Source organism: Zonotrichia albicollis, chromosome 1 (genome assembly GCF_047830755.1).
Source record: "Zonotrichia albicollis isolate bZonAlb1 chromosome 1, bZonAlb1.hap1, whole genome shotgun sequence".
Lineage (NCBI taxonomy): Eukaryota > Metazoa > Chordata > Aves > Passeriformes > Passerellidae > Zonotrichia > Zonotrichia albicollis.
This window is the reverse complement of record NC_133819.1, coordinates 7,350,184-7,377,369: the sequence shown is the minus strand read 5'-3', so window position 1 is coordinate 7,377,369 and position 27,186 is coordinate 7,350,184. Positions and strand designations below refer to the sequence as shown.

The 27,186-nt window shown below is 42.5% G+C and overlaps 1 protein-coding gene and 1 long non-coding RNA gene across 5 annotated transcripts in view; one reads left to right on the top strand and one right to left on the bottom strand.

Annotated features, from left to right (window-relative positions):
- DPP6 (dipeptidyl peptidase like 6) overlaps positions 1 to 27,186 on the bottom strand; it is a 572,065-nt gene that overhangs the window by 422,915 nt on the left and 121,964 nt on the right. The window contains exon 1 of one of the 3 annotated variants that reach the window (XM_005480421.4): positions 1,565 to 2,183. The exons of the other annotated variants lie outside the window; for them this stretch is intronic. Coding sequence (XP_005480478.1) covers positions 1,565 to 1,765 — 201 coding nt within the window. The 5' untranslated portion in view covers positions 1,766 to 2,183. Of the gene's footprint in view, positions 1 to 1,564; positions 2,184 to 27,186 lie in introns of those variants that run through there. 3 annotated transcript variants of the gene reach the window in all.
- LOC113459974 (uncharacterized) lies at positions 2,547 to 26,131 on the top strand. 2 transcript variants are annotated; one of them, XR_012582453.1, is made up of 4 exons: positions 2,547 to 2,868; positions 9,368 to 9,520; positions 13,313 to 15,265; positions 25,172 to 26,131. It is a non-coding gene; the product is annotated as an uncharacterized LOC113459974 (long non-coding RNA). The 2 variants fall into 2 exon arrangements; XR_012582462.1 differs by having other exon boundaries at positions 7,080 to 9,520; positions 25,172 to 26,127.

Below are 27,186 nucleotides of genomic sequence, written 5' to 3'. Positions count from 1 at the left end.
CTCAGCGCTTCTGGTGACCAGAGAAGCGGCTCCAGACATCTGCTGTCTGCAAGTCCAGGAAAGTGGAATTAAAACAATGAGGAAAATGTGCCTGAGCCCAGCCCTGGAGGTGGCACTCCGCTGGCTCGCAGCGACACCTAGAGCCCAGTACACGGCCGGGAAGGGCTCCGTGTCCCCAGCCACACCGGGAGAGAGTCACCAGCGGGTACGGGCACCCGGCGAAGGGCCCGGTGTCCTCCTGCACCTGGCCAGGGCCAAGGGGCAGCAGTGCCAAGATCGTGAGGGAGTCACAGGGAAGAGTCAATTCAGGTCCCTGTCACTGCTGTCCCTCGGGCTGTCAGCATTCAGTCACCTCGGGGATAGGTTTAGGTCGATTGGCCCCATCACTGACATAAGTGCACTTGCTCTATGGACCACAAAAGTCTTTACAAAAGGACGGGAGAATTGACAGGGATTTAAAAGATAAAGCGAGGGCATTTCCCTGCATACACAACTCTCTCCTCTGAGTGAAGCAGCCCTGCTGTTGTGGCTTGAAGCTGTGCCTTGCTTGGGAAGGCTCCCAGAGCCAAAGCTAAATCCTGCTGTAAAACTAACGCGTCCCACTCGGGCAAGAAGTATTTTTAACAGACACAAGCATTATTCCCAGCTGCAGCCATTTGCTTCCCCTTGTGTGTGCTTCCACAGAGGCAAAACACACTCAAATCCCTCTGCAAACCTAACACCAGCCTGCCATGCGGAGCCACACGTTTTCATCTATCACTGGCCCTTGTTCTCTGAGTCTGTCCCCCTCCTCGCCACCCCAAAAGAACCAGCAGCAATCGACCCGGACTAGTTTAACTCCATCGGACACAGCAGCAGCCAGCGGCCTGGATTAGTCACTCGTTACTAAGGCGATATGCAGATGCACCCTTTGAAAGAGAGGAAGGTGCGCGGCCGAAGTTTTCGGCTTCCCCGTGGGAGCCCGCCCGGGGGCAGCGGGGAGGGGGCACAGAGAGACCCCGAAACGGCTGCTCAGGGGTTAAAAACTTTCCCTGCTGCCAGCTTAGGAGGAGGCTGACAGGAAGGCGATGAGGGAGGCACAAGGTAAAGACTTCTGCCCCGGGAGAGTGTTAAAGGATAAAGCACGGAATAAAAATTTAAAAAAAAAATTAAAAAGGAAAAAGAGAATGGGGAGCTTTGTCGCGCAGCTTGGGGGCAGCAGGACAGAGCTGGCACCTGGCGTTTCCCAAGGTGCTGACCCCGCGCCCCCAGCCCCGTTCCCGGGAGCGCAGAGCCGCGCAGGGAGCTCGGTACCGGGAGAGCTGCGGGGCCAGCGAGGGGCGGGCGGGTCCCGGCTCCGCTCGGCTCCCGGCGGGCTCCGTCCCGCACCATCCCCGGCACTCCAGGGCAAGAGGAGCAGCGCAAAAGACCCGCCTGGAAAGACGAGCGGACAAAACCGCAAGAAATCGCTGCCAGCTTAGAGGGGCACACAGCCATCCCGCAGGACAGGGGGCGGGGAGGGGGGGGCACCCAAAACCCAACCCAAAACCCAACCCAGCCCCACGCGAAGCACAGCGGCGCTTACATCCTCCTCCTCGCAGTCACTTCGCGACTGGTACTGGAAGCGGGGCCGGCCACCTTCCTGTTGCAATGGACGCGGGGTCTTGCCGGCAGCGCCGTCCTCCTCGCTGCTCTGGGCGCCCAGGAGGTGACTCGCTTCGGGGGGAACGGGGAACGAGCGGGAGGTGTTGATCTTCCCGCTGAACCGCTGGTACAGCGAAGCCATGAAGTCAATCCGCGGGAAGCGAGGGAGAGGGAGGGCAAGAGAGCCGCTTCTTTTTTTTTTTTCTTCCCCTCCTCTCTTCTTTTTTGGCTACAGCATGCTACACATGAGGGTGAGGATCAGTCCCACATCAGTGGGAGGGAGAGAGAGGGATGCTGCTCCCCGGTCCTCTGCACCGGCACCCGGAGAGAAGCCGGGGGGTTCAAGAGAGCAGAGACGGGGGAGTGATGAGAGGAAGAAGAGAGAAGATAGATAAATAAATAATAAAACGCAATCGAGCCGTAACACCACAGGCCCCGGGAACGCTGCACCATCCAGTGTTGGGAAGGAAAAAAAAATAGAAGAGAAAAAAAAAATAACCAAAACACTCCACGAAGACGTACCCCCGATAATGGCGCCTGAGTGGATCAGCATTAAATGTGCTTTGGGGGTGTGCGTGTGTGTTTGCAAAAGCAGGGAGGAAAAAAAAAAAAAAAAAGGAAGGGGGGCTGGCTCAATCGCTGGCTGTCAGCGGCTCCCCAGGCAGAGGTGGCGGAGCAGTCGCCTCCGAGGTCGCATACCAACAGTGTGCACAAGCGAGAGGCAGAGTGACAGAGTGTGTGAGACGGAGTGGAAGAGGCTGGGAAGCCTCATTCAAAGCACGTTGCTCTCCCAGGGAAGGAGGGCTCTTCTACGATCATCTCCTTTTCGGTACCTTCTGGGGATTTTTTTCCTGCCTATTTTTTTTTTTTTTCCCGGGGAAACAACTCAAAAAAGAAAAAAAAAAAAAGGCAACAGACACCTGATCGCCAGCCGAGAGAGAGAAAAAAGAGGTGGGGAGGGGGAAGGCGAGGCTGGGAGGCGGGACCGGCGGCTGGAGGGGTCTGGGAGGCCGCTGGGCGCGGAGAGGCTCGGCCCCAGCAAGGGGCGAGGGGAGGGAGGGCGAAGCCTCCCCCCAGCCCTGCCCTGCCCCAGCGGGCACGGCTCAGCCCGGCCAGCGGGCACTGCCCGGTGCCCGTCCCTCCGCCCGTCCTGCTGCCCCCCACGGCCGCGGAGAGGAGCGAGAACAGGGGAGGCATGCGGCTTTTTTGGAGGTGGTCATTGTCGTCGCTTTTTAAAATAATCCGGTAAATCGCGTCTCTTACTATTTTTGTATTAATTCATTTTTGCTGCATTAAAACGTGCTTCAGCGCCCCTCAGTGGAAATCCGCCCAAAGCTGCTCCCGGCGGCTCCGGCCGGGGATAAACAACCGCGATCCCGGCGGTGGGGATGGAGCGGGGCTGGGCCGGGGCCGGGACCGGGGTCGGAGCTGGGGTCGGGGTCGGGTTTGGGGTCAGGGTCGGGGTCAGATCCGGGACCGGGACACGCCGGGAGCCCCCGGCACGGCCTTTGCTCGGGGCCCCCCGGCCCTGGAGCCGCGGCCGCCGCTCCGAGCGGGGACACCGGGCACGGCCCCGGCGGGGACACCGGAGCTGCCGGCGGGAACACCGCGCACGGCTGGGGCAGCACCGCGGAGCTATAGCGAGGTCCTGCCCAGAGCGGCTGCTCCGGACAGAGGGTGACAGTTCCTGTTGCTCCAGCATCAGGCACAGGGGTTTCCATAGCAACAGATGCTTAGGTTAAAAGGAAAGTGGCAGAGTTGGTGTCCCCTCTTCTGCTCTCCGAAATCCTACCCTTTGACCTCTAAATTTACCAGAGATATAGAGATCACAACGCCCAAAGTATAAACTGGGGTTTGCTCATTCCCATTGAGAAACTTTCTGCTTTAGAGCACACAAACTTCATTATAATTTAACTATTTTGGATTTTATGGGCTAAAATTCTGTTTCTAAACTGTTCTTGTTTGCTGTTTTAGTTGTTAAGATAATACCATCTTTAATATATGTAATTTCATCAGTCTTAAAAAATCCACTTCAGTAGATCATGTATACAATATTCTAGAGCACAAAAACTCCCCCTCCATGATTTCAGTAACTGCCTGATCAAAAATCACTTTGTGTCTGAATAGTTTCATCCACTCCTTTTTATTTGTGCCTTCAAAGTCAGGCATGAAATGTCTTAACATTTAGATGAAAAGGGAACCTTATCTCATCAGGAGAGAAAACAAAAACAAACGCTCTATCTCCTCCCTGATGGAACTTCAAAGAAGGAATCATTTTGATCTTCACAACTGAGATGCTGACATTTAATTAAAAAACAAGATGAGCACACAATGCTCTGAAGCAAAGGTCTGGTTTCTAAGTCATATAGACATCCATCATAACAGAGGTAACTTTCCAGGAGCCACTTGGACCCCTTTTAAATTCTGTTTCAGGCACAAATTGATTACCAAAAATCTGGACACACAGTTCAGGTAAATCCCACCTCAAACTGCATTAATGATATTTGGAATAGTCATGGCCATATGATATTTGTAATTGGTGACAAATAGCACTGAAAACAAAAAGGAACAAGAGAATAAAATTAAAAGAAATAATGCATTTTTAACTTCTAAGGAAAAACTAGGACACAGAGGAATAATCAAAGAAAGCCACAAAAAGGCAAGACAAAACCACTAGGCAGGAAAAAAACAACAAAGATTAAATGTCTGAATTAAAAAGTTTCAAAGAAAATACAGAAAAAAGAAAACATTCAGCATCACAGCTAGTTCAAAACCAAAAGATCCTCTAAGGACCAATTCAGATCTAAATACATTGTGGTTTTAATTCTTAAGAACCAAGATCTCACATAATTGGGTTTGCTTAGTCATGCACACATATATTGGACATGTATGTGTGTACACAATTCCTGGAAAATTTACATTAGGGGAGCACAGAATTGCAATGTCAGATACTTGAAAAGCTCAGTAAAAAAAAACAAACAGCCAAATGGTTCTCATCCACCAAGAGATCCTGATCATGTAGCTTTGGGCTGTGATTCATTCACCCAAAAATAAATAATTACAGCTATTTAAAGGCACTTCTGATTCGAGCTCTCCCCTCCATGACAAACCAGGGACAGCAGAAACAATTTAATGCTGTGTTCTGGGTATCATGGTGGGTGAAGGATGTTTGCACCAGTTGGGAACTGCAAGACACATTTCTGTCACCCTGTTTCAGCCAGGGTGACCTTGTGTGGAAGGGCTTTGCAGGCAGCTGGAGGCAGAAATATCTTAAATAACCCCCTGCAACAAGATGCACCAGGATCAGTCTGTCAATGCCATTGCTGAAAGCAGGAAGATTTTTCTGAGTCATAGGGACCCAGATGATTTGCATTAGGGGCTCTGGAGAGCACTCCAGCCTGCCAGGGCACAAGTCAGTTCAGGATGTCCCTGCAAATGTGTTATGGTAGCCCTGGCTGCCTGCTAGGGAGGGAGCCCAGGGCTCCTGAGGCTCTGCTCAGGGCTGGAAGCACCCCTCCCCTCTGTCACAGACATCTTTTGTGAAAAATCCTTTCTTTAAGGTTTTTTCTTCCTGAGAAGCTGAAAGGCCTCAGGAACAAAATGTAAAAATTGGTTATCTGCTGCTGTGGAATGCAACAGGTGCATCTGTGATTGGTCTCATGTGGTTGTTTCTAATTAATGGCCAATCACAGTCAGCTGGCTCGGACTCTCTGTCCAAGACAGAAGCTTTTGTTATCATTCCTTGCTATTCTATTCTTAGCTAGCCTTCTGATGAAACCTTTTCTTCTATTCCTTTAGTACAGTTTTAATGTAATATATATCATGAAACAGTAAATCAAGTCTTCTGAAACATGGAGTCAGATCCTCATCTCTTCCCCAGTCCAGGAACCCCGGTGAACACCCTCACTCCCCTCCACCTGCAAGCCCTGGGTAATGTGCTGCTCATCTGTGCATGACTGGGAGCCCAGAGTCCTCTACAATGTCCTGGTTCTGTGACCAGAAAGTGGCACACAAAGTGCACACTGACAGGGCACGGAAAACATGGAGCCAAAGCCAAGAACCACAGGAAACATGGAGACGTGGCACCAAAATGGCACTAAACAAACACCACTTCAGCAACTGGGCTTGCATTGCAGCAAAAAACCTTCCCAGCCAATGGCAAGATTTGAGAAGTGAGCAATTTGTGTTATGAAACATGTGTAAAGAGGCAAAATATTTCAAAAATATGAACATAAGGTTCTTGTCTTTAAACACACATCCTACATGTAAGGAAAATCCTTTCCCTAAACCCTGCAATGAGATCCCAAGATAAAAATCAAGGCATTTCAAAATAAACAGTGTCCTCAAGCATCTTTTTGTCATATATTTAATTCAGTATCCAAAGTTTTGAAGGGAGGTTTGATTCCTAACTAGTGACATTTCCATCAAAATAAAGTGTGTTAGTTAAGACATTTTCCCTGCAGCACCAAAGTATGTTTTACTGACATTTTTGAAGCATTCAGAAAAAAAAATGACACTTATTTCTCCCCATGCTGTACAAATAAACAGTGTCCCCATATTTCAGCACTATTAATGTAACACAATCAAAAGCAGGTCAAAACCAAGCCCTACTGCCTTTAAAACTTTACATTAAATATTTGGTTTCAGACAAATCAGCTCAGAATAACACTGGCAAAGAAACAATCCTGCAATATTACCCCTGGACATTTTTTATTTAGATATAACTTCTATCTGTCAGGGAATTCATGCATTGTTATTCATGTTCCATTCTTCTTTCTGACAAAGCAATTTATGAGCTTGCCATCTAAATAATATAGAGTTTGTTGCAGACAGAGCTAAACATGTTTCTAGTTTTCAAGTGGTGATAGCTATTAAGCAGCTGATTAGTGTATTTTTTAACAAATGATTTTTTTCAGTAGTTCAAGTACACTTTTTATTATTTGAACCATTATAGTTTCATTTTCCAATGAGCTTGTAAAGGAAGTTTAGAATTTCCTGGTTATTTTTGTAATATCACTCCCAAAAAGGCCAAGTTAATATTTTCTCTTTAAATGACTGTATTTATTAATATAAAACACCAAAGGTTTTTATAATAGCAACTGTCTAGGCAATAGAGAGACTAAGATACAATAATTTAACTCCTACTATAATGGTCAGCCAAGATAAAACCATCCAGCTCATGAATCTCTAACGGCCCCAGGCTTTTGCCTCCCATACACCTGCTGCCTGGTTGGTGTCAACTGGAAACCCAACCAGAGCGGAACAGGAATTCCCTTTCCTGTGTCAGTCCCTGAGGACACACTTGATCATTTTTGATTCATTTTGATCTAATGGGTGTGCTGGGGGGAGCACTGCACTGTGGCAAGATGTGACAGTAGGGCTGCAGAGGGGCAGTGTAAATTGTGGAATTAGTATGCTGAGCGTTCACTTTCTTTGCTCATTATTTGTGCCAACAGCATCTCAGAGCAAGTGATGTAGAAATGCAGCGTTGGACAGTGAGTGAGGACATAGAGATGAATATTTCTCTCTGGAATCACACACTATTCAGAAAAATAATCTTGCAGATCTTATAATTATTAAAAAAAATAAAACAAATTGAATTCCCTAAATGAACAAGGAAGCTCTCCAAGCTGGACTAAGAGAAACATTGGTAAAATTTGCTTCTGAGCACCACAAGAATAATTCAGTCTTCCACAAGTGGTGGAACGAAGGCTTTTGTGGGGAATAGAAAACACTGATACTCAACTACTGGGAATAATAGACAATGGTGGCTTCACAGGATACAAGATTTTGGGGAAAAAAGAAAGTAGGCTGGAAGAAAAGGCTCTCCAGGAGAAGAGATGGGCCCAGAGGGAGCCAAGAAGAAAAAAGTCGGAAGCATATAGAAGAGGCATGGACACAGTGGAGTACCAGGAGGGCTGAGAGAAAAAGGAGATGAAGATCAGTGACATCAAAGAGGCAGAGAAGAAATGGACCAAAACTGTCAGAGATGGAAAGCACCAATGTGCCTGGGGAGCAGGGAGACAGGCTGGCTGGTACAGGGTTAATTGGAGCCACACAATGGAGTATTTTCAAAACCAGGGAGATCAGCTCCTGCAGAGGGCAATTCCAGCACCTGGTGGATGAATGTTCTCTCAGGGGTCAGCAAGATAGGTGATTTTAACCAGTGAGAGTCCTGATACCCATCAAGGCCTAATTAAATGAAATCAAGAGAAGGTAGCTCAAATCAGCAGGTTCTTCCCTGTAGTGTGAGCAGGACTATGTCCAAAGGAAATAGGTGAAAGTCCTAATGCTGAGGGCACTTATAAATAGCCTGTATGAGGCATTAGAAAATGTGCTGTAAGGCATAATCCTGCCAACTGGCAATAGTATAGATCACATGACCAAGAAGGTCTTTCCCATATGTTTTTTTATGATTTTGCAGTTGGTGCAGAGGTGATGAAAGGCAGGAAAAAAAAAAAAAGAAACCATCACAGACTAGAAGAGTTGGGAACAATGGTTCTGCAAGTGCTAAAAAAAGTGCTAGAAAAGGTTATGCAAAGCTTAAGTACAAGAAAATACTGATGTACATGTGTTTGTACAGCTGCACACCACATCAGGGTCCTGGCTTAGCCCCATAGCTGGTACTGACATCCATACCAATAAAATTTGTACTGCAGACTGTCTTTCTTGTCTTAATTAACATTCTGTCTTTGGGAGCTTTATCTGAGAGAAGTTAGGATGAAATCCCAATTCTGTGTCTTCAAGAGAAGCCAGGAATTGGAGCATTACAGATAAATACATCTTTCCTTGGATGCCACGAGCTGCTGGCATCCATGTGAGACTTGGCCAACATTCCTGATCTGATCTCCACCGTGCACATTCCTCTCTGCTGTGTAACCTGCCAGGGTTTGGTACTCAAGTCAGATATGCCACGACAGCAACCAGGTTGCCTGATTAATCTGACCTCTCAAGGGGGTTTTCAGAAAGAAAAGAGAACATATTTGTCTTCAGAAAGGCAAAGCAGGCTGTTGGAGGTCTTTCAGAAATGCAACCATCTTGCAAAAGCATCCCTCTGTCACCTTGACTCAAGGCAAGAGATACACTCAGCCCTAGATGTGAAAGGTTCCTGCTCCATTTGTGTGCATGAGCCACATCTGCACATCCTTAATTGCCCAAGCTTGGAGAAGCTGATGCAATTCCTGCCTAATTCACCACTGTAAAATTGGCAGCACGCAGAAGCAAAATACCTTGGAGAAATTCTGAATTTCCACTTCCCAAAAAGCACTTGTGCATGAAGAATCTTGGAGAAGCAGAAGGAATTTAATGAGTTAGCATTTCAAATGCATGCCACAGGATTCAAAGGGAGCAGACAGACAAATAATTTAACTTGAAGACTTTTTTTTTTCTAATACAAAGATTTTCTTTAAACGGATCTGACTCCTTAGACAAGCTGTCACTAAATTCACAGGGGTTTTTTTTGTTGCTTGGAAGAGAACTAAAACCTAGATTTACTAAAAGACTCAAGGGATGTAATGACACAATTTTAGGTTTGGAACCCCCTAGATGAAAGGAAACCCTAGAGAGAAATATGTATATGCAAGGAAAAAAAAGTAGATTTAGAGAAGTGGACATCTCAAAAAGGCTACCTTAGGCTAACCAAATATCCTCCCACTCCTTTGTTCTCCTTATGGCCCTGACAGACATATGTTTCTTCCTCCAGTTTGGCACAGATTCAGCATATTCAAATGTTCTTCTCTTGCAGCATTCACAGAGAAAGGAGCAATGATGGAGGTTTGTAAAACCTCTCCCTGTGAGAAGCATGTTGGATATTCTGTAGGAATAAATACCAGATCAATCTTGGAGGCTGTAGGTACAATTCATCCCAGTTTCTGCCTCCCAGCAGGATTACAGACAGGTGAGGAGCTGTTGTGGGATGTCTTCATAGGCAGTTCTGAATGTGCAGAATTGCCACTGGGGCTACTTGAGGAAGTTTTCAGGCTGAACAGAAAAGCATCTGATGAGTTCCAGTCATTTGGAGCTAAGTAGGCTGTGAGCAGGGGTTTTATAGATCACAGCTCTAGATTAACTGTCTGAAGTCCCCTGAAATCACCTCAAAGTAAATAATGTCATTTTGGATTTGAGACTAATTTAAATTGGTTGATATCTGTGCTTCCTCACTCCCAGTGCTGGTGCATGCTCTTTCCTGCCTGCCTATCTGGCTTCATAAATTGATTAAGGAAAAAATCTTACAGGCTTGCTCATTGTTTTTAAAGTACAAATTACACAGTTTGTCCTATTCACCTGTCTCAGTAACAAAGTCAAAAATGGCTGAGGAAGTTAGTTTACGGAACTTTATGGAAGTTATTTTAAAGGTTTGTAAATGTTTTGGTCAAGTACCATTACGTAACAACAAATATACAGAATTATATGTGGCTGTCAAACAGTGCTTTCATTTTTTAAAATGTGGGAGACACAAGGACAAGAATTGAATACTGATTGGAGACTAATAAATTACATCTTTACCAGTTTAAAAAAAGTTTATGACCGAAGATGTTTAGGGTCAATAAACAAGCCAACCAATGAGTGGTTTTCATTTTAAATGTCTCTTAGGATCTACCTGGATTAAACTCACCAACATATGTGCTTCTTTTTAATTTTACTGCACTCTTTCAACATATGCCAGAGGCACTAAACTTTGCAAGGGTATTCAGCAATGTGAGGTACTGGAATACACACTGGAATTATCAAAATCAGATCAGTGATTGTATAATCAATATGAGTTGCTGCTTTGGAAAATTCCAGTGGATATTCACATGAACCTTGATGCATTCACTGCATGTACCTAAATTTAGGGGCATTTTATTTCTAGTTTCTAGTTAAACTGACAGAGATCTTATTGGATTGTTCAGTAATATCTTTAAAAAACAAATAAACCCAATGCTTTGTGAAACAAGCCAGGCACACACCTAGTCACTCCTGACTTAGAGATAGATATATAGATAGATCCATGTTATTTTCATAAGCCAAGGAATCATAAAAGCACATCAAGTGAACTGAAAAAAGTATGAAAACTAACTTTAGAAATGTTCAATAATTTCACCACACAGATAAAAGCAATTCAGGACTCCACTAAGTGGGAAAAAAAAACTGCTTCATCATTATCTGAATAAGAGTCTGACAAAGGCAATCCTGGAAAATTCTGAATGCAACTGATCATTTCAAACCTCTGAAAAAGGTTTCTTCTTCCAGAGAAAAATAATCTAATTCCTTCCAACACAACTTCAGCAGCACAACCAGAGCTGCATTTTGTAAAAGCACCTGAATGCAATTGTTGAAAAAAATGAGGCCACCATGACTTAAAGAAGTACCTTCTAATGAAATATCACTTGATACACTGGTTGATGCCAGCCCTCTAGGAATCTTATCAGCAATGGCCAGATGGAACCAGCATTGCCATTTATCTTGAATTTATGTTTCTTAAATCACTGAATTGTTTCTCAACGCTACATCTTCAATGATTTTAAATAAACAACCGCAATGTAGCCACCTTTGGCTTCATGAGGCCAAGAGAATGTTACCATTTTTCTGTGGGAATTATCTATTCTAGCCATTATTCACCAATTTAAATATATCTTTGCCCATCCAGTAACTTGGCAAAACAGAACGCACTGCTGATTCTGGGGGTGAGCATTTTAATGAAAATTTCATTTTCTGAGAAAAGAGCACCCCCATTCAAAGGTGTCTGTCCTTCTGTCGGTGCTGCTTGGTATTTTTGGAAGTGGATGATGCTTCAAAAGCGATGAGCATGGCCCAGTTGTGTCACCCAGAAACATACGGGTCCTTGAAGATGGAGCACACGTGGCACCGACACTTGCGGCGCATTACGACAAATGCAGGCAACAACTTGTCAGAGGTGGAAACATTTGCTGGATAACAGAGATGACATAAGCAGAAAGTAGGACAGCCACCGCAAAATGGGGCAAAACTGTGTTTTGGCTAGAATAGGACATGCAGGAATTTAAATGACCTGGGATTTTCCTACAAAAAGCATCTGTCGTGTCTTGACATGCACAGTGCTTTCTTTGTGTTAAAAAATTTGAAAGAAAGTTTTGGAAACCAGCTTGTATCAGGGCTCAAGTCCTATAAGGAGTATTTGAGGGAGCTGAGGGTGTTCATCCTGGAAGAAAGGAGGCTCAGGGGAGATCTTATTGCTTTCTACAGCTCCCTTGTAGCCAGGTGGAGATTGGTCTCTTTTCCAAGAAACAGTCTCGAGTTGAACAGGGAAGATTTAGACTGGATTTTACAGAAGATTTCCCCATGAAAAGGGATGTCTAGCACTGGGCCAGGCTGTCCAAGGCAGTGGTGGAGTCACTGCCTGAAGGTATTTAATAGATGTGTAGATGTGGCACTTGGGACATGGTCTAAAGGTGGGTCAGCAGTCGGGATCAATGATCCTTTCCAAATTAAACAATTCTATGATTACATGATCCTATGGAAAAGGAAAGAAAACACCTGAAAGGAGTCAAATCTTTGGAATTTACGAGTCTCTTAAGCCTGATATAGTGTGGCTTTCAGAACACTCATGGAGGCCTATTTCTAAATGAGTACAGTGACAATTATTTCATCTTTGGCCTGCTTTTGCCAGGGAGCTGCAGAGGAGCACTGCTTTATCTGGGGTGTTCCTGAGCTCCTGATCCAGGCATGAGGGGCTCCCTGTAGACTGTAGTCACATTTCTCTTCACAGAGAAAAGCAAGGCACAATTTCCCAAGAATATTTCTGTGTTTCACATTCTTTAAACCTCAGAGAAAGGAAAAACAGAAATATTCTTGGGAAGTGGTTCCTTGCTTTTCTCTGCGAAGAGAAATGTGGCTACACGTGACCATGACTGAACCTTGACTGGGATTCTCACGGTGAGCTTAACTCCCCTCTCCACCACAGGCCACCTCTAGCCAGGCCACCTAGTTTAAGAGGCAGCAGAAGCTGCCTGCCCTGGCACCTTGCAAGCCCCACACGTGACCCAAAATGTCACAAAATGGGTTTGTGGGTCAGCTGCAGTGTGAGCTGCCTGCATATCCCAGCTTATTGCTGCAGCCATGGTGGGAGAGGCCCGACTGCACCTTTCTGCTTATTTTAGGAGCAGCCTAAGGCAAGTTTACAAAGTAATCTCTCTCTCTTTTGCTACCAGTAGTGCTTTTCTATAGGAAAAAAAAATACAATAAAAAAGATCACACTGTGATTTCTAAGCTGACAGCAGGCCTTTAAGATCAGAGCACAGACTTTAAATTAAATATATTCCATCACACAAAGTTTTTGTCTATTATATAGCTCATATTAGAAAATAGTTGTCATTTCTTTATCAGATCCCTTTGGAAACTCACTGCTGTTGGACCCTGCCCTCTACTGACATGCTTCTCTTCTGAACACAATGCAGTCTCTTATACAGATGGCAACCTAGATGGCACATTTAAAATGAGTCTTTTTTTTCAAAAGCGAGGTAAAAAAAAAAGGAGGACAAAGTTTATAATTCTAGTGATGTCTATTTTCTATGTCAAGTAACTGAGAGAGGGCAAAAAAGAAAAAAATTAAATTAAATTTTAATAATAATCTGAAGAAAATTCATTTGGATCAATACAATTTTATAAATAAGAGTCTGGACTGCCTTCTACCCTTCAGAAATAAAACTGAATTTTTTATCATGTTTTTCAGGCCTGTTCTCTGAGTTTGATCCAGAAAAGACAGCAGACATGGAAGAAAGGGGTGATAAACCAGCAGCTGTGCCATTCTGCTAACCCACAGCATTAGCACACAGGGCACAAAGCAGCTCTGGGGGTGAGGGAGCACTGCCACTCCCCCACCCTCTGCACTGTGTCCAGTACAAATTAAGTGACAAGAGAGTATCTGTGATATCTGGTTTCACTTAAAGCCCTTAAAGCAGAGACAACACCCATTACGGCTTACAGTAAATTTCTGAGATTAAATTTCTCGTCAGTGTTTTAGGGCTGAGGCCAGTGGAGCTGTGGGATTTGCTTATGTAGGTCCGTCCTGGGGGCAGGAGGGTGCACAGGCTTTTTGTCCTTTGGCCTTTTGTTTTACAGGGTAATGACTCTGGGAAGGCTCAGCAGAATTAGAAAGAAATGAAACATCAGGAGAGGTGCCACCTGCTAATTTTGGAAGCAACAAGGCCCCAAACCTAGGCTGTTCATCTGATCTGGTGCCCAGCTGCTTGTTTAAAATAGGCAGCTAATGGAATAAGAACTAAACCACATGGATAGCAAAAATTCCTTAAGAAATAGTATTCCTTCTTCTTAAGTCATTGCTATACATGTCACTGGAGTTTGTGTGTGTGTGCTCAAGAAATTGTGTTTCTTATACCACAATTGTTCCATGTTTGCACCACAGTCTGAGGAGAACCCCAAGTGCTGTTTCTTATTCTATAGGTTCTCAGGTTATTTATTCTAGCCAAAAGCCACAGTTACTGCAGGCACAGAGAACACTTTATATCCTCCATAAAATCATTTGACAATCCAAGGAAAACTTCCCTGAGACTGTTGTGAAGATCCCAGTGCAATTAACTGTATTTAGTGGGTACTTCATCTCAGTAAGGACTGCAGGGACTGACAATACCTGAGCATTGAAATTATCCATAAGCCTAGAAACAAACATTTGAGGAAGAAAACCAACTGTAAACACAGATCAGCATCACCACTTGAGGGTGCTGCAGTAGTTCTTAAATATCAGCTCAAAGATGTGCTGCCAAGCAGGCACTGTACACAGAGCTATGCCACAATAATTCACCTAATTACCTCCTTGGAGGCACTCAGAGCATTTGGAGATAAATTAGCACAAAATACTGCTGAACAGGAGAGTCTCTTCTGAAATAGAGGTTTAAAACCCTTCCTAACTAACTGCAGTGATAAACCAGGATTCTCCTTCAAAAGAGCTGGGAAAAGGAAAAATTAAGTCAAACATAAGAGGACCCTCAATTACACAAGCGCATGCATTTCCAGCTTCAAGAAATTCATTACAAGTATAAATTCTCAGCTCTGCACACACATTTCCTTTGACTGTAATACAAGTGAGTATTTTTCAAGGCATATCAAATTGATTTTGCTATAAACTATTGCAGGATTATAGCCTCTTTGAATAGTCTTCACTACAGGAAACACACAGAACTGGTCTTTGTGGGAAATATATTGAATAGCCAGTAAAACGCAAAGCAATATCAAAATACAGTAGAAAATGTTCCAAAAAAGCCACAGCAACCTAAATGAAGAGCCTGTGTCAAACATAATCTAGGATTTTCCTATTATGTAGAAACTCCTTTCTATAATAATAATAAAAAATGTTATTTGCTTGTGAGGCTATAAAAACATGAAAAAATGATAAATGATGATAATGATGTATCTTTTGAAATGGATGAAATAATTTTGTATGTCAAAGCATAGTGACTGAAATGAGATCTCATTTGTAAAGTTTCTCCAATTCCAGTTTTTTAATCTGACTCTTATCAGGTACTCAAGAGAGCTGCTCAGGAACTGTTCCATGATACTTTTGGGAAATGCTGACCCATCCAAGTTAAAACTGTTTGTGGTAAAACAGCTAGTTTAAAAGAAAATTCCCTGTTCAAAGACATTGGTGGAGAGGGATATGTTGCTTAAGGTAAGAAGACATAAATCAGCCACTTTCAGCCTGAATATAACAGCAATTTATATCCCAAATTAAAGTGATTTTGAAATTTGGATGAAGAATTGGAAAAAAAAAAAAGAAATGAAATAATTTAAGTTGAGCCAAACTAATTTAACTCCTTGGCTTGGCACAGAGCAGACAATTGCAAGACTTATTACCCATCAGAGCTCAGAGCAGCAAAGTTTTTGAACCCTTGAAACCCTAGTTTCTCCCAGCTGTGACCTCCTTGCCCACGAGATGTTCTGAAATTTTCTTTCTGAAACTATTTGAAATTATGTTGATTACCTGGACCTTGAAGTCAAAGTGCTGCAAAAATCAGCTGGAACAGTAAGAGTGCCCTGGTGCAGGGCTGAGCACAACCTGCAAACAGGTAAGAACCAGGAATCCAGGACATTCCTCTGGCTGGCATGGATGGCTTGAGACCCTGGCAAGGGGCTCAGAGACCTTGCAAGGAGCCAGAGACACCTGTGCCTTTGATTTTAGCCCATGGAAACAATTACCAGCTTTGTGTGAGGAGTTACAAGCCACAAGGGTTTGAGTAGAATGATAGTGAATTTATCATCGGGTGAAAAAGTAGAATTTTGGGTATTTAGAATGGGGTTTCAAGAGGCAAGATGGAGGAATCTGGGCGTGTCCTGTCCTCCTTCTTCTTGCCCTCCATCTTCTGCCTGGATGGTGACACTTTTGGATTGGTTTAGAGACAGTCTAACATAGGTGATATGTATTGGAAAATTATTGTAAATAAATTACACATAGTTTTTAGTATAAAAAGATAACACCACTCCGAGGGCAGGCAGTGTGCCTCAACCCAACCTGCTGGACAAACCTCAGTGGGTCAGAGAAAGAATGTATTAGATAAGAGAAAATGAACAACCTTTAACAGCAGAGCTGAGGAATCCTGACTTCTTCCCCAAGAGCACAGGGCTGGGAAAAAAGACTTTTAATACCTTGGGAGCCATTCCAACAACTCAGAGCCCAGGAAAGCACCAGGAATAGATCTTCACAGTGACTGGCAAAGAGTCTCCCCTCTTTCCACGTCCCTTCCCTCAGGGCACTGCTCAACAGCAGCTGCTGCTGAGGTGGATGCCACCCCTGATCCACAGCTTGCATTGCCCAGGGCTCTGCTCTCAGAAATCAGGAACTGCTCCAATTTTTGAAGAAGATTGATTTCAACATGATGAACACTTTTCTGCAGTGTGTGTGTGCTGCCCAGTGAATGCTTGAGCCTTTCCTCCCCAGCGAAAGATGACAGAGGGAAAGCAATGAGATGAGGGTGACTGTGTGAAGAGCCAGAAATTCATTCTGCAAACTGTGCTTCTTCTCTGGCCTTAGCACTCTAATAGCCTAGAGCCATTTGGCCCCTAGATTGCAGTACTCAGCAACAGAAAAATAGAGAATAATCTACTATGGGCACTTTACAGAGACAGGAGTAATCTTTGAGGCTACGTAGCAAGACATTGTTTTATTAAAACATCTGAAGTTAGAGCCAATATGCCAATATTCACTCTCTTTATAAAAAGTGTGTCAGAAATAGGCAGACAACCTTGACACTATGTGGGTTTTTCTACAGCCTATTCATTTCTACATTGCATTGTTCAACCAGTTATTTTTAAATTTTCATTACTTTGCACAAAGTGCCCTGATTATTCCATTGAGAATGGCATCCTTTTAAATACCTTTATAAATGCCTTTACACATGATTAACATTAGCCCAAGTCATATCTGCTTCCCTATGCCAAGGTCACAAATACCAGAGAAATATTCCCAATGAGGAAAATAAAAGATATGTACAATTTTTAAGAGTTAAAGGACTGCTGTGAGGACTTTTTTGAAAGACGAAAATAGGAAAGGAAGGTAGAAAACCATATTGGCCTCATTTAAAATGTAATTCCATCTCACACAGGTGAGAGCTCCAGCTTGGCCTTCTCCTGCAGGAAGTGTCAGCAAACAGGCCAGAGTGATTTGGCTGTTGGATGCACAGACACGAACTTGTGATTATTGAAATGCATTTTTACTGCATAGGAAATTGTGCCTCCAGCAACTTTTACCAAAGCATTTATCTCCTATCAACTTCAGCCAGACCAGGATTAAATTTTGGGCAAGCCTCTCTGTTTCACTTCCCCAGGAATAAAATGTGTGCAGAACAACCTCCACCTACCCCAGAGGGGGCTGTGAAGATTAATGGCAGGAAAGCACCTGGATCCCAAGGACAGACATTTGTCCCAGTTATGTCTGTCTATGAAAAATGATCAGAACTTCCTTGTTTCTCAAAAAATGGTCATGGTTACTTTAAAAGACATTCAAGTTGTGAGTTATGAACCCAAACACCAGAATAGTTGAAACCATTAACAAGTAACATGTAACACTGGAAATGTATTTCACTGGGAAAAGGTCAGCATTAGAGATAGGAGACAGCCTTTCACATTAGAATAACTCATATCACCTTCCCTTCATCAGTCATGTATTTCCATAACTGCTTTCTTTCAGTCATCTCATTTAACAAAAAGGATTTATGTTTTGTGGCAAACAGGACTGTGGAAAAGGCATATTTATTGAGTCTGCCACTGCAAAATCTCTTCTAAGTGTTAGGAGCCCTCAGCTTTTTCAATAAATAATTTTATTATTTATTGCACAATAAACACTCCTACTTTATATTTTGTTCAGTTTAATTACATCAGTAACATGCTGGGTAACATTTCTAATTTTCCTCCTGTAAATAACTGGTGTCAGAGCAGACTCCTGTGAGCACTCATCACAGATGAGGAGCACTGACACTCACATCAGACCACTTTGGTTTCCTACACACAAATGTTTCTAAAACATTGAAATCTTTGGGCTGAAATATTTCATTCAAAGGAGCATGTGGCTGCTTTATGTCAACACACACAGGAGAGACAGCCAGCTATGCAAACACTGGATTATGGCACAAACTTCTCCACGGAAGCATTTCAAAACTTCTGTCCTCCTACAAGATCTTGAGCACTGCATTTCGTACATAGCAGGGTTAGGATCTACCATTCTTTTACTCATTTGTGGGCAGCATGCAGAGAAAGGGGACAACAAAGTGATTTCATTATTCCTGCTCCACATTCTTCCTTCATGGATTCCCTGATGAGCAGGAATACTGCTATTGTTGAGATAATTAGCACAGGCAGTTAATAAGAGATTGTTAATGTTTCACTGAAACACAAATAGCAAAGGATAAATAATTCCTCCCTTAAGATCCAAACCAGAAAGAGTAATTAACAGCTGGAGGGGAGGGAAAGCAAGAAGCTAGAACACACTCCAGAATTCCCATCTGCCACCCAATTTTTGCAGGAAAATGTGAATTTTTGTGCATTATATAATTTATTCAAACATCTATCCCACATCAGCAAATCACCTGTACAACTCCCCACTGAGTTCAGTATTAGCAGAACTGCACCTGAAGTTGAAAATATTTATCCTTGAAAATGGCAAATCCTAGTAAAGTGATAATTTGGTCAACTTCTGTAAGAAATGTTGTTCAGTCTGTGTGGTCATCAATTGTTGCAGTATTGTGAGGGTCCCCAGAATGAGGTGAGAGATAAGAATTTACTCCAAATTCTAAGAAGGATGATTATTAAATTATATTATTTATTTTAATTTATTTTAAAATTTTTTATAATTTTAATTTATTTAAGCCTAATTTTAAAATTTTCTTTATTTTACTTTTATTATTTTTATTTTTAAGTTTTTTATTTTTTAATTTTTTATTCATTTTAAATTTTTTTTATCTATTCTTATTTATTTTTTTAGATTTTTTATTAATTTTTTAAATTTTTACAAATTTTTAAAATTTTTTGTTTAGTTTCATTTATTTTTTATATTTCAATTTTTAAATTTTATTATATGAAAATGCGATACTAAACCTATACTAAAGAAAGAGAAAGGAGACATCAGAAGGCTGGACAAGAATGAATAATAAAAACCCATGACTGACCAGAATCCTGACACAGCTGGACTGGGATTGGTCATTAAGTTAAAACAATTCACATGCTATGTAAACAATTCTCCAAATCACATTCCAAAGCAGCAAAACATGGAGAAGCTGAGGCTTCTCATCTTCCCAGGAGAAGAAATCCTGGTGAAGGAATTTTTCATAAAATATCACAGTGACAAATCTGCATGGAAATCTTCGCAAGATTATAGTACGGCCACCTCATAACCCAGTATCTTCCCCTTTAGCCTATGAAGAGTTATAATCCTTCTTTCACTCCTTGCTTTCTCCAGCTCTATCATTCATTTTCCTGTTAAGAAAAAAATCTTCACCACTTCTCAGTATTTCATAAGTTCTTTTGCTCCTTGGGGAAAGTGACAAACATACAAAGCAGAATTAAGATTTAACAACCCTGTGTTTTAATTCAGGAACCCTAGAAAAAACAGCTGTAACTAACTCATCCTGCATTTCATGCTACCTCAGGTAGTCCTCTACCATATTTTCCTCTAGAAGACTTTTTTCTTCAGAGGGATTTTCCCCATAATCCTCTTCCTAGGCCACAGGCAGCTCTCCCCAAGCTTATCACCACACCACATTTTTGCTTCCTAAGCCTCATCACCGTTTGTACTCCTTTTTGGCACAAACATACCCTTCTCCTAAGCACAGCCCTGGCCAGACACTCTGCCAGACTGTCAGTTCCTAAGTCTGTGTCACTCTTGTTCCCTTTGAGCTGAAATGCAGAGAGACAAACCACCCACTGTACTGGGACAAGCCACCACTAAACAGTTCTGCCCTTGAAAGGAGAAGGTCCTCCCTAGAATATCCATTTCAAAAGAACAATTTCAAGGTTGAGCTTCTCAGGTATTTGGAGTATGCAGTTGCTTGATTCCCATTATGTACTGATAGTGCTATATGTAAAAAAAAATACTGCCCATCACAATCTGCCATTTCTACATCCCTTCCAGAGCTCTGCCAAGCCTCAGGGCATAGCTGAGGAAGGCAATTCTCATTTGCTGTGTATCAGTAAAAGTCCACTTCTTTCTCCTGGGGCTCTTGGCTGCCTCTTTAGGCAGCAGGTGAGCAAGTTCTGCAGCTGACAGCAGGCAACACCCTCTGTCACTTCCCTTGTACAAGGAGAAGCACAGAACAAGAACCAGAGCTGTTCTTGCTCCCAGGCTGTGTGCACACAGAGGGCTCCACAGTGTAGAGCAGCAACCTTGGGAAGGCAGGAGTACAGAAGCAGTGTTCCCATGCCCAGAAACTTCCCTGTTTCTGGGATTACTGGTGGGCTGAGGAAGTGACTAGAGAATCACATCCATTTCTTAAAACCATCAGACTAAATCACAGAGATGTTTTCTGTGTGCAGCACTGAGGAGAGGCAGTTCTCAAGGAAAAGAAGGATTGGTAAAAAACAGGGTGGAAATGTTTCACATGCTATGACAATATTTGTTTATCCAGATTTAAAAGAATTCACAAATCCGCCTCTTCATGGGTCTCAGTGCCCTAACATTGTTAACTACTCAATAGAATGTCAACAGCTTTAAAGTCATCAGGTTCACAGAAACCCAGGCAGCAAACCACTTTGAGCTATCACTTGCTACAGTGCAGGTAGAGGAAATCCACTCTGCTTTTTACAGTGTACTCTAATTCTTTAAATTTGGATTATTTCAGTCCTTTGAACAGAAACTCATTCCATAGTCCTGGAGAACATTCTTCTAACTGCCTTAGCTCTTAATGGACACACAGGTCAGGGGTTGTCATCTTATTGCAAAAGTTTTATACCTTCTTTGTGATTTCTCATGGGCAAGCTCCTTGCAGCACTGACTCCTTCTTCCTCGCAGCACAGCCAACAAACTCCAACTCCCCTCACCCAGATAACATACTCTTTTGTAGCTCTCATCCTCTTTGGACACAGCTGTGGCCTGTGGCAGGCGTGTTCCTAATCTTTGATAATTAGTACAGCTGCAGCTCCTCAAGGGTGAGATTACCTTCTGCACTATCTTTGTTTTCTTACATTCTATCCCCCCACAGTCAGGCACCCTTTTGATCGCAGCTTGAGGATGCAAGTTTGATCCTTGGGCCGGACAAACTCCCAGCACAACAGATCATAGAGGGCATCTTGTGCACCATCCATGGCCCCAAAATGACCAGTGGAGATCCTGGGCTGGCCATGCCACACTATATGTTTTCCTCAGAAGGAGGAGCCTTGCATCTGCAAATGTGCATCTCCATAGCTGAACTGTGACAGTAACCTGTTAATAGATGACCAGGCATGGACAAGGCAGCTGAAAAGGAAGGTCAACAGGCATTGTCCAAAGGAGATCAGATGCAATTCTTTCTTTTTAAAGCACAGAAAATGCTGTAGATGAAGTTCAGGCAGTTTGCTTTAATCCACACTGAGATGCAACTGGAGAGAGAAGCTGACTTCCAGCACTCCAGATTCACTCTGAAAATGCTCCCAAGTACCTCAGTGCTTGTATAGACACATAGTGGGGCACACAAACATACAGACACAAAGCACTGGCAGACACAGACAGTCAGTCTGGACTGACTCCAGCCTCAGTCCAGACTGGAGACATGCAGGGCTCCCAAACACTCAGCAGACTAAAGCTGGAACTCAGGCCCAATCCAAAGCCCACTAAAAGTCTTTTCACAGGCTCCAGGTGTTAGGCATCTATGCACTGAAAGAACAACTGAATTCTCCCAAGAACAGCAAATTAAACTCAGATAGGTACTGGCTAGGGGAATAGAACATTGAAGAGATATTATGCTCATCCCTGGGAACATTTATATCTAGAGAATCAGGCTCCTTGTTTATCTGTAAAGAAAGTACAGCGACAGCATGCTGTCTAGATGAGCAGTATTTTGATCTTTTAGTAAGCTTTTCTAGTTATACAATTGGGCAATATTTCACTCCCCTCCTGCACTCTGAATTTTACCTGTGATGCCCTTGTCTATACACATCTTTCATGACTCTGGCAGAAATGACTGCCACAGACATTTCAAAGCACCACCAGTCATTTCACAACGTGGTAGAATACACAGCATATTGCAACTACAAAATACATTTTAATCTTTCCAAAACCTGTTTCTTTTGATGACCCATAAAAGGGAGAAGTTCAAAACACCATTTCTCTGCTTATCTTCCCTGCCTAGGCTCTGACATTACAAGATGAGAAATGTTAGGAGTCTGAATGAACTGACCACCTGCAATAACCAAATTTCTTTCTATTATTTGAACAGCAAATATGCACAGGAAATGCAATAGCCTTCTATATATGTCAAAAGGGCAGAGGAATTCTTAAATTCAGTGGTCTATTTGTATAATTGCCAAAAGGCTCTTCAATGCAGGCCAGAAATTTAATACAAGTGGGCAATGTTCTTTTCAAGCTGGAATAACACTGGTTTCCATTTAGAAAAGCAATGCAAAAACCTAATGCAGCACAAAAAGCATTGCATGAAAGCAATTTTTGATACCACTCACTTTTGCAATTTCCCAACTGCAAATTTCCTTCCTATTTCTTCCCATCTCAAGTCAGAGCAGCAATCTTTGCTTTCTTAAATCATCAAAATGACTTAATGCAGGCATTTTACATCCACCACAGCAATGATTAATGGAAATAGATTTATCCTCACTGCTTAATGTTAAACAGCTGAGGTCAGGTTATATGCTAATTTAAACTTCAGATAATCCTCCTGGCATCAGTGGGATCACGTATAGCACAAACCATTGCTCCAGTTGTATTTCTGTCCCCTGAAGCCCTCCCCTGCATCTTAACAAACATCTTTGGTGGGGTTCTAGTCGGTACAGAGCAATGAGAGTCATTCACAGCAGATGGTATTTTGTGCTGCTGCTTGCAGATGGCTGTACTGGGATTTGCCACTCACAATAAAAACCAACAAAATCAAAACTGGCCTAAAACCAGACCAAAAAAGCAGGACAATAAAAAAAACCCCAACACATCTTTTTGTGGAGCAGAAGAAGTGAAGCAAACTCTTCCAGCTAGGTAAAAGCAACTATTAAATCCTCTAGTGTCTAATGAGGTATCAGTTCCAGCTGGAATTTATCCCGCAGGTGTGCATTTTATAACAGCTCTTCTTTCAGAAGGCCACAAGTGCTTGATAAGACAAAAAAGATTGCATAGCATTCACCCTTTAAAAGCCTCTGAATTGTGTATTTTCTTACCAAGCTACCTATTTTAAAGAATATTGTAGTAGCATTTTTCCAGAGCTGGTTATAAAAGTACTGAAAGAGGCAAAATCAGATAGAAACACACCAAACAGGGCTCTGGGTGCCTCAGCTCCTTTGGAAAAGAAGCAAACAAGAGGGAGGGTTGTCATCTTATTGCAAAAGTCCCATATCTTCAAGGTGATTTCCCACAGGCATCTCCTCACAGCACTGACTCCTTATCAGCACAGCCAACAAAGCCCATCTCTCCTCACAGCAAACAAACTAACCCCATTCTCAGCCAGCTAGCCCACTCTTTGTAGCACTCTTCTTATTATTGGACACAGCTGTGGCCTATTAGGGCAGGGCTGTTCCTAATCGTTGGTGATTAGTACAGCTGCAGCTCCTCAGGTGTGAGATTACCTTCTGTACTATCTTTATTTTCTTATATTCTATCCTTTCACAAGGGAACATTAGAATAGTATTACCATCTGCATTTGGGGTCTTCAGACAATGAAATTAAGCCTACTTAAAACTTACAAGCTCTGAAATCCCTCTCTGGGAGGGTACCCCACTCTCCACTGGCTCTAGAGACCCAACTTCCTTTCTAAGACATCTGAACTGAATGCTGAAAATGAATCTCTCAAGTTGTCAATTTTGAAAACCAAAAGCTCGGAGGATCCCCCAAAACATTCCCTCAATGAAGCCAGGGAGTTTCCTTGGTCAAATTGGAATAACCTCTGGATGTGAGACAGTCTGTGAGCAGCCCCTCCATGAGCTGAAGCTCATTCCTAAGGACTTCCAGGAAGAGAAGCAACCACATTGTTTATACTGAAACACAGCTGGCAAAATTGCAAAGATTCAAATCTTTTGTGATATAAATGTGGCGCATCCTCTGGGATATTTGTGAATATTGAGATGCGTTGTGAGGTGAGCACTGTTTCAGCAAGAGAAAGATGCTGCATTTGGCTAAAAAGCCTGCTTCACCTATAAGCTCAGTGTTGCAAAACTGCAACATATTTACAGAAAAAACCTTCACCACTACAGCACCTTTTGCCACTGAAAGGCCATCTGGGATCACTTCTATTTTATTTCTGTTAAAGCTCCATCCCAAGCTCAGCTGCAGCCACTGGGGTTCTGTTCTGACATCTGTAGGATAACTGGTAGGCAAGGACTGTGTGCGCTCCCTGAAATGTCTCAGTGATCTTGTAAAACAACTGAGCACAACTAAAGAAGTATCAAGAGATGCAGAGTTAGAATTAGTGAAAGAAAATAGTTTTATTACTTATATTCTAGCAGCACACAGGAGCCACAAGTGGGATCTGAGTATCAGTGTGCCAGCCAACATATAAATACACAGTGGAAGCCAATTCCAGCTCTGAAGAGATTACAGCCTTCAGAAGCAAGAGAGGTGGGGGGTGAGAAAAGAAACAGAGAGAATTAATATAAACACATCAAAACCAATCACAGAGCTAGGAGTAAAAGTGTCTCTTTCCAGGCTCTGAAGCCTCCCCTCTGTCCAGTCTGTCATGCTGCCTGCTAATCACACGTTTGACATCTTTAATACGTTCACTTTCTGCAAGATCTCTGTGAGCCAAGCTGTGGGGAGCTCCAAGCAGAAAGCAGGTTGAATCCCATCCCCAGAAACAAAAATGATCAGTTTATTCTGCTATAAATCTTCGTGAATCTACACTAGGTTATTGCTCCTTTGTCCTTTATTTCTCTTTTACCATCTTTTTTTTTTCCTAAGTAGGTCACCTCATCTCCTGAAGTATGAAGCCGTAAGACTATGAAAACATAAAGGAGATTTATTTCTCTTTGTGTGCATGATCTTCTCTGCTGAAAGAAGTATGGGAATGACTACAAGGTTCATCATCGACTTCCAAGAATAGACAAATGCCTTTGTTAGGCTTCTGTGGCATGTCTCAAACACAGGCAGCATGAAACCCTCAGTGGAGGCAGAAGAACTCTTGCCATTGAGTTGTTCTCTAAAACATTTGAGCACAGTCCAAGGGTGACAAAAGGTCAGAAAATAATTTCATTTGAGAGTTTTGATTTGTTAGACGTAAAATAAGGCAATTTATGTGTGTTTTTTTTTTTACCTCCCTGTGTCAGACCTCTCTGTTCCTAGATACACATTTATATTAAATTTATGATTTACAAGCATCATGATAGACTGCCCTTTGCTAGCCTCTTAGAGGGCTCTCATTCACAATGATTCACATATGATCCTTAATTACATTTTAATAAGTTGATCTTGAGAAAATAAAATCTCTAACAACTTAAACCCTGGACTGTCTAATATGTGAGGTTTTCATAGAATAAAACCAAGCACTTCTTTTTTCCGTCAGTATTCTTATTTTGTGTCTTTTTAAACTGATTTCTGTTTGTACTGATTCTAGAGGTCTCAGTTCACACCACCAAAAAATGATGTTATCAACAACAGATGCTTGTTCTTGGGAAACACCTCCACATGAAACAAGGCAAGATTGAAGAAACCCACAGAGTGGAGCAGAGCCTGCATTCAGGCTGTCTGTAGTGAAGGAAAGGCTTATGGCTATTTTATTAAGAGGTGGATGGCAATGCTATAATTCCAGGGCTATTTATGACTGTAGCAGACAGCACACACAAGCTTCCATGTGCACATTAACACAGAGTGTTCACCAGAGTCATGAAGGACCTTGATTCACCAGTGGACAAAACAGAAACACTGAAATGCTGACATTCCAATATTATGGAAATGCTGAAATTCCACTCGTATGGAAGATGCTTCTCACAATAGATTAATATATCCTTAAAAAATTAATTGTGTGACCCCATATTCCAAGCTTCTCAGCAACAGGCAGATCCTTTCTGTAATATAAGCAGAAAAATTATGAATAGCAAAATCTCTTTAGAAGACTAAAACAGAAAAGGGCGCACTAAGAACCCCTGATTTTTAAGGAGTTCTTATCTCAATTTTTCACTTATTTTAGATGCCTACTAGCTTCCCTCAGGGCCAACACCTGTTAAGATCCAATACCTTTCTTAGGAACTCACCACAAGTCCATTGGCCTGCCATTACCTGAAATACCATCTGCATTCCTCTGCATCTACCCACTCCCTTCATGTGGGTACATTTTTTAACTAACAGCAGCCCTTCTTTCCTTTATCAATGGTCATTCCTTACTTTTGACAAAGCAGAGAACTCAAAGTTCAAAGCAAGAAAGCTGCTGTGTGCAAATAAATCAATGAAGTTCACAAGAGGAATTAGGTATTCAGCTATGCTGATATCTGATTCCAATGGAATCAAAGGCAGCTATACTAATGCAGTGTCTGCTGACTTAGAGCTTTCATTGTATTCACAGGGAAATTTAAGCACTTCAAAAAACTTGTTAATAATGCCAGATGACACAGTTATGCAATTTTCTGGTCCACTTGTTTTGCAGTTTACAACCACTCACAAGCAGATTTCCCACACTCCAAAAACTTTGATGAAAAACACTATTTACACATAGCTGATAACATACATAATAGCTGATAACACAGTGCTGATACCAGAAACTCTTCTCAATCCCTACTTCAGCTGTATCCAGGGCTGGAATAGAGATCTCTTCTGAGGATTAGGAGGGAAGTGTGTGTGAGAGCTCCTAAAGCCCCTGGTGACTGTCAGTTCCTCACATGTGCAGAGTCTTTGCAGCAACGATGTTTGAAAAACCAGAGTTTTCACACCACTTAGATTTTACAACTTGCTCCAGGAAAACTGTGAGCAGAATCACTAAGAAAGGA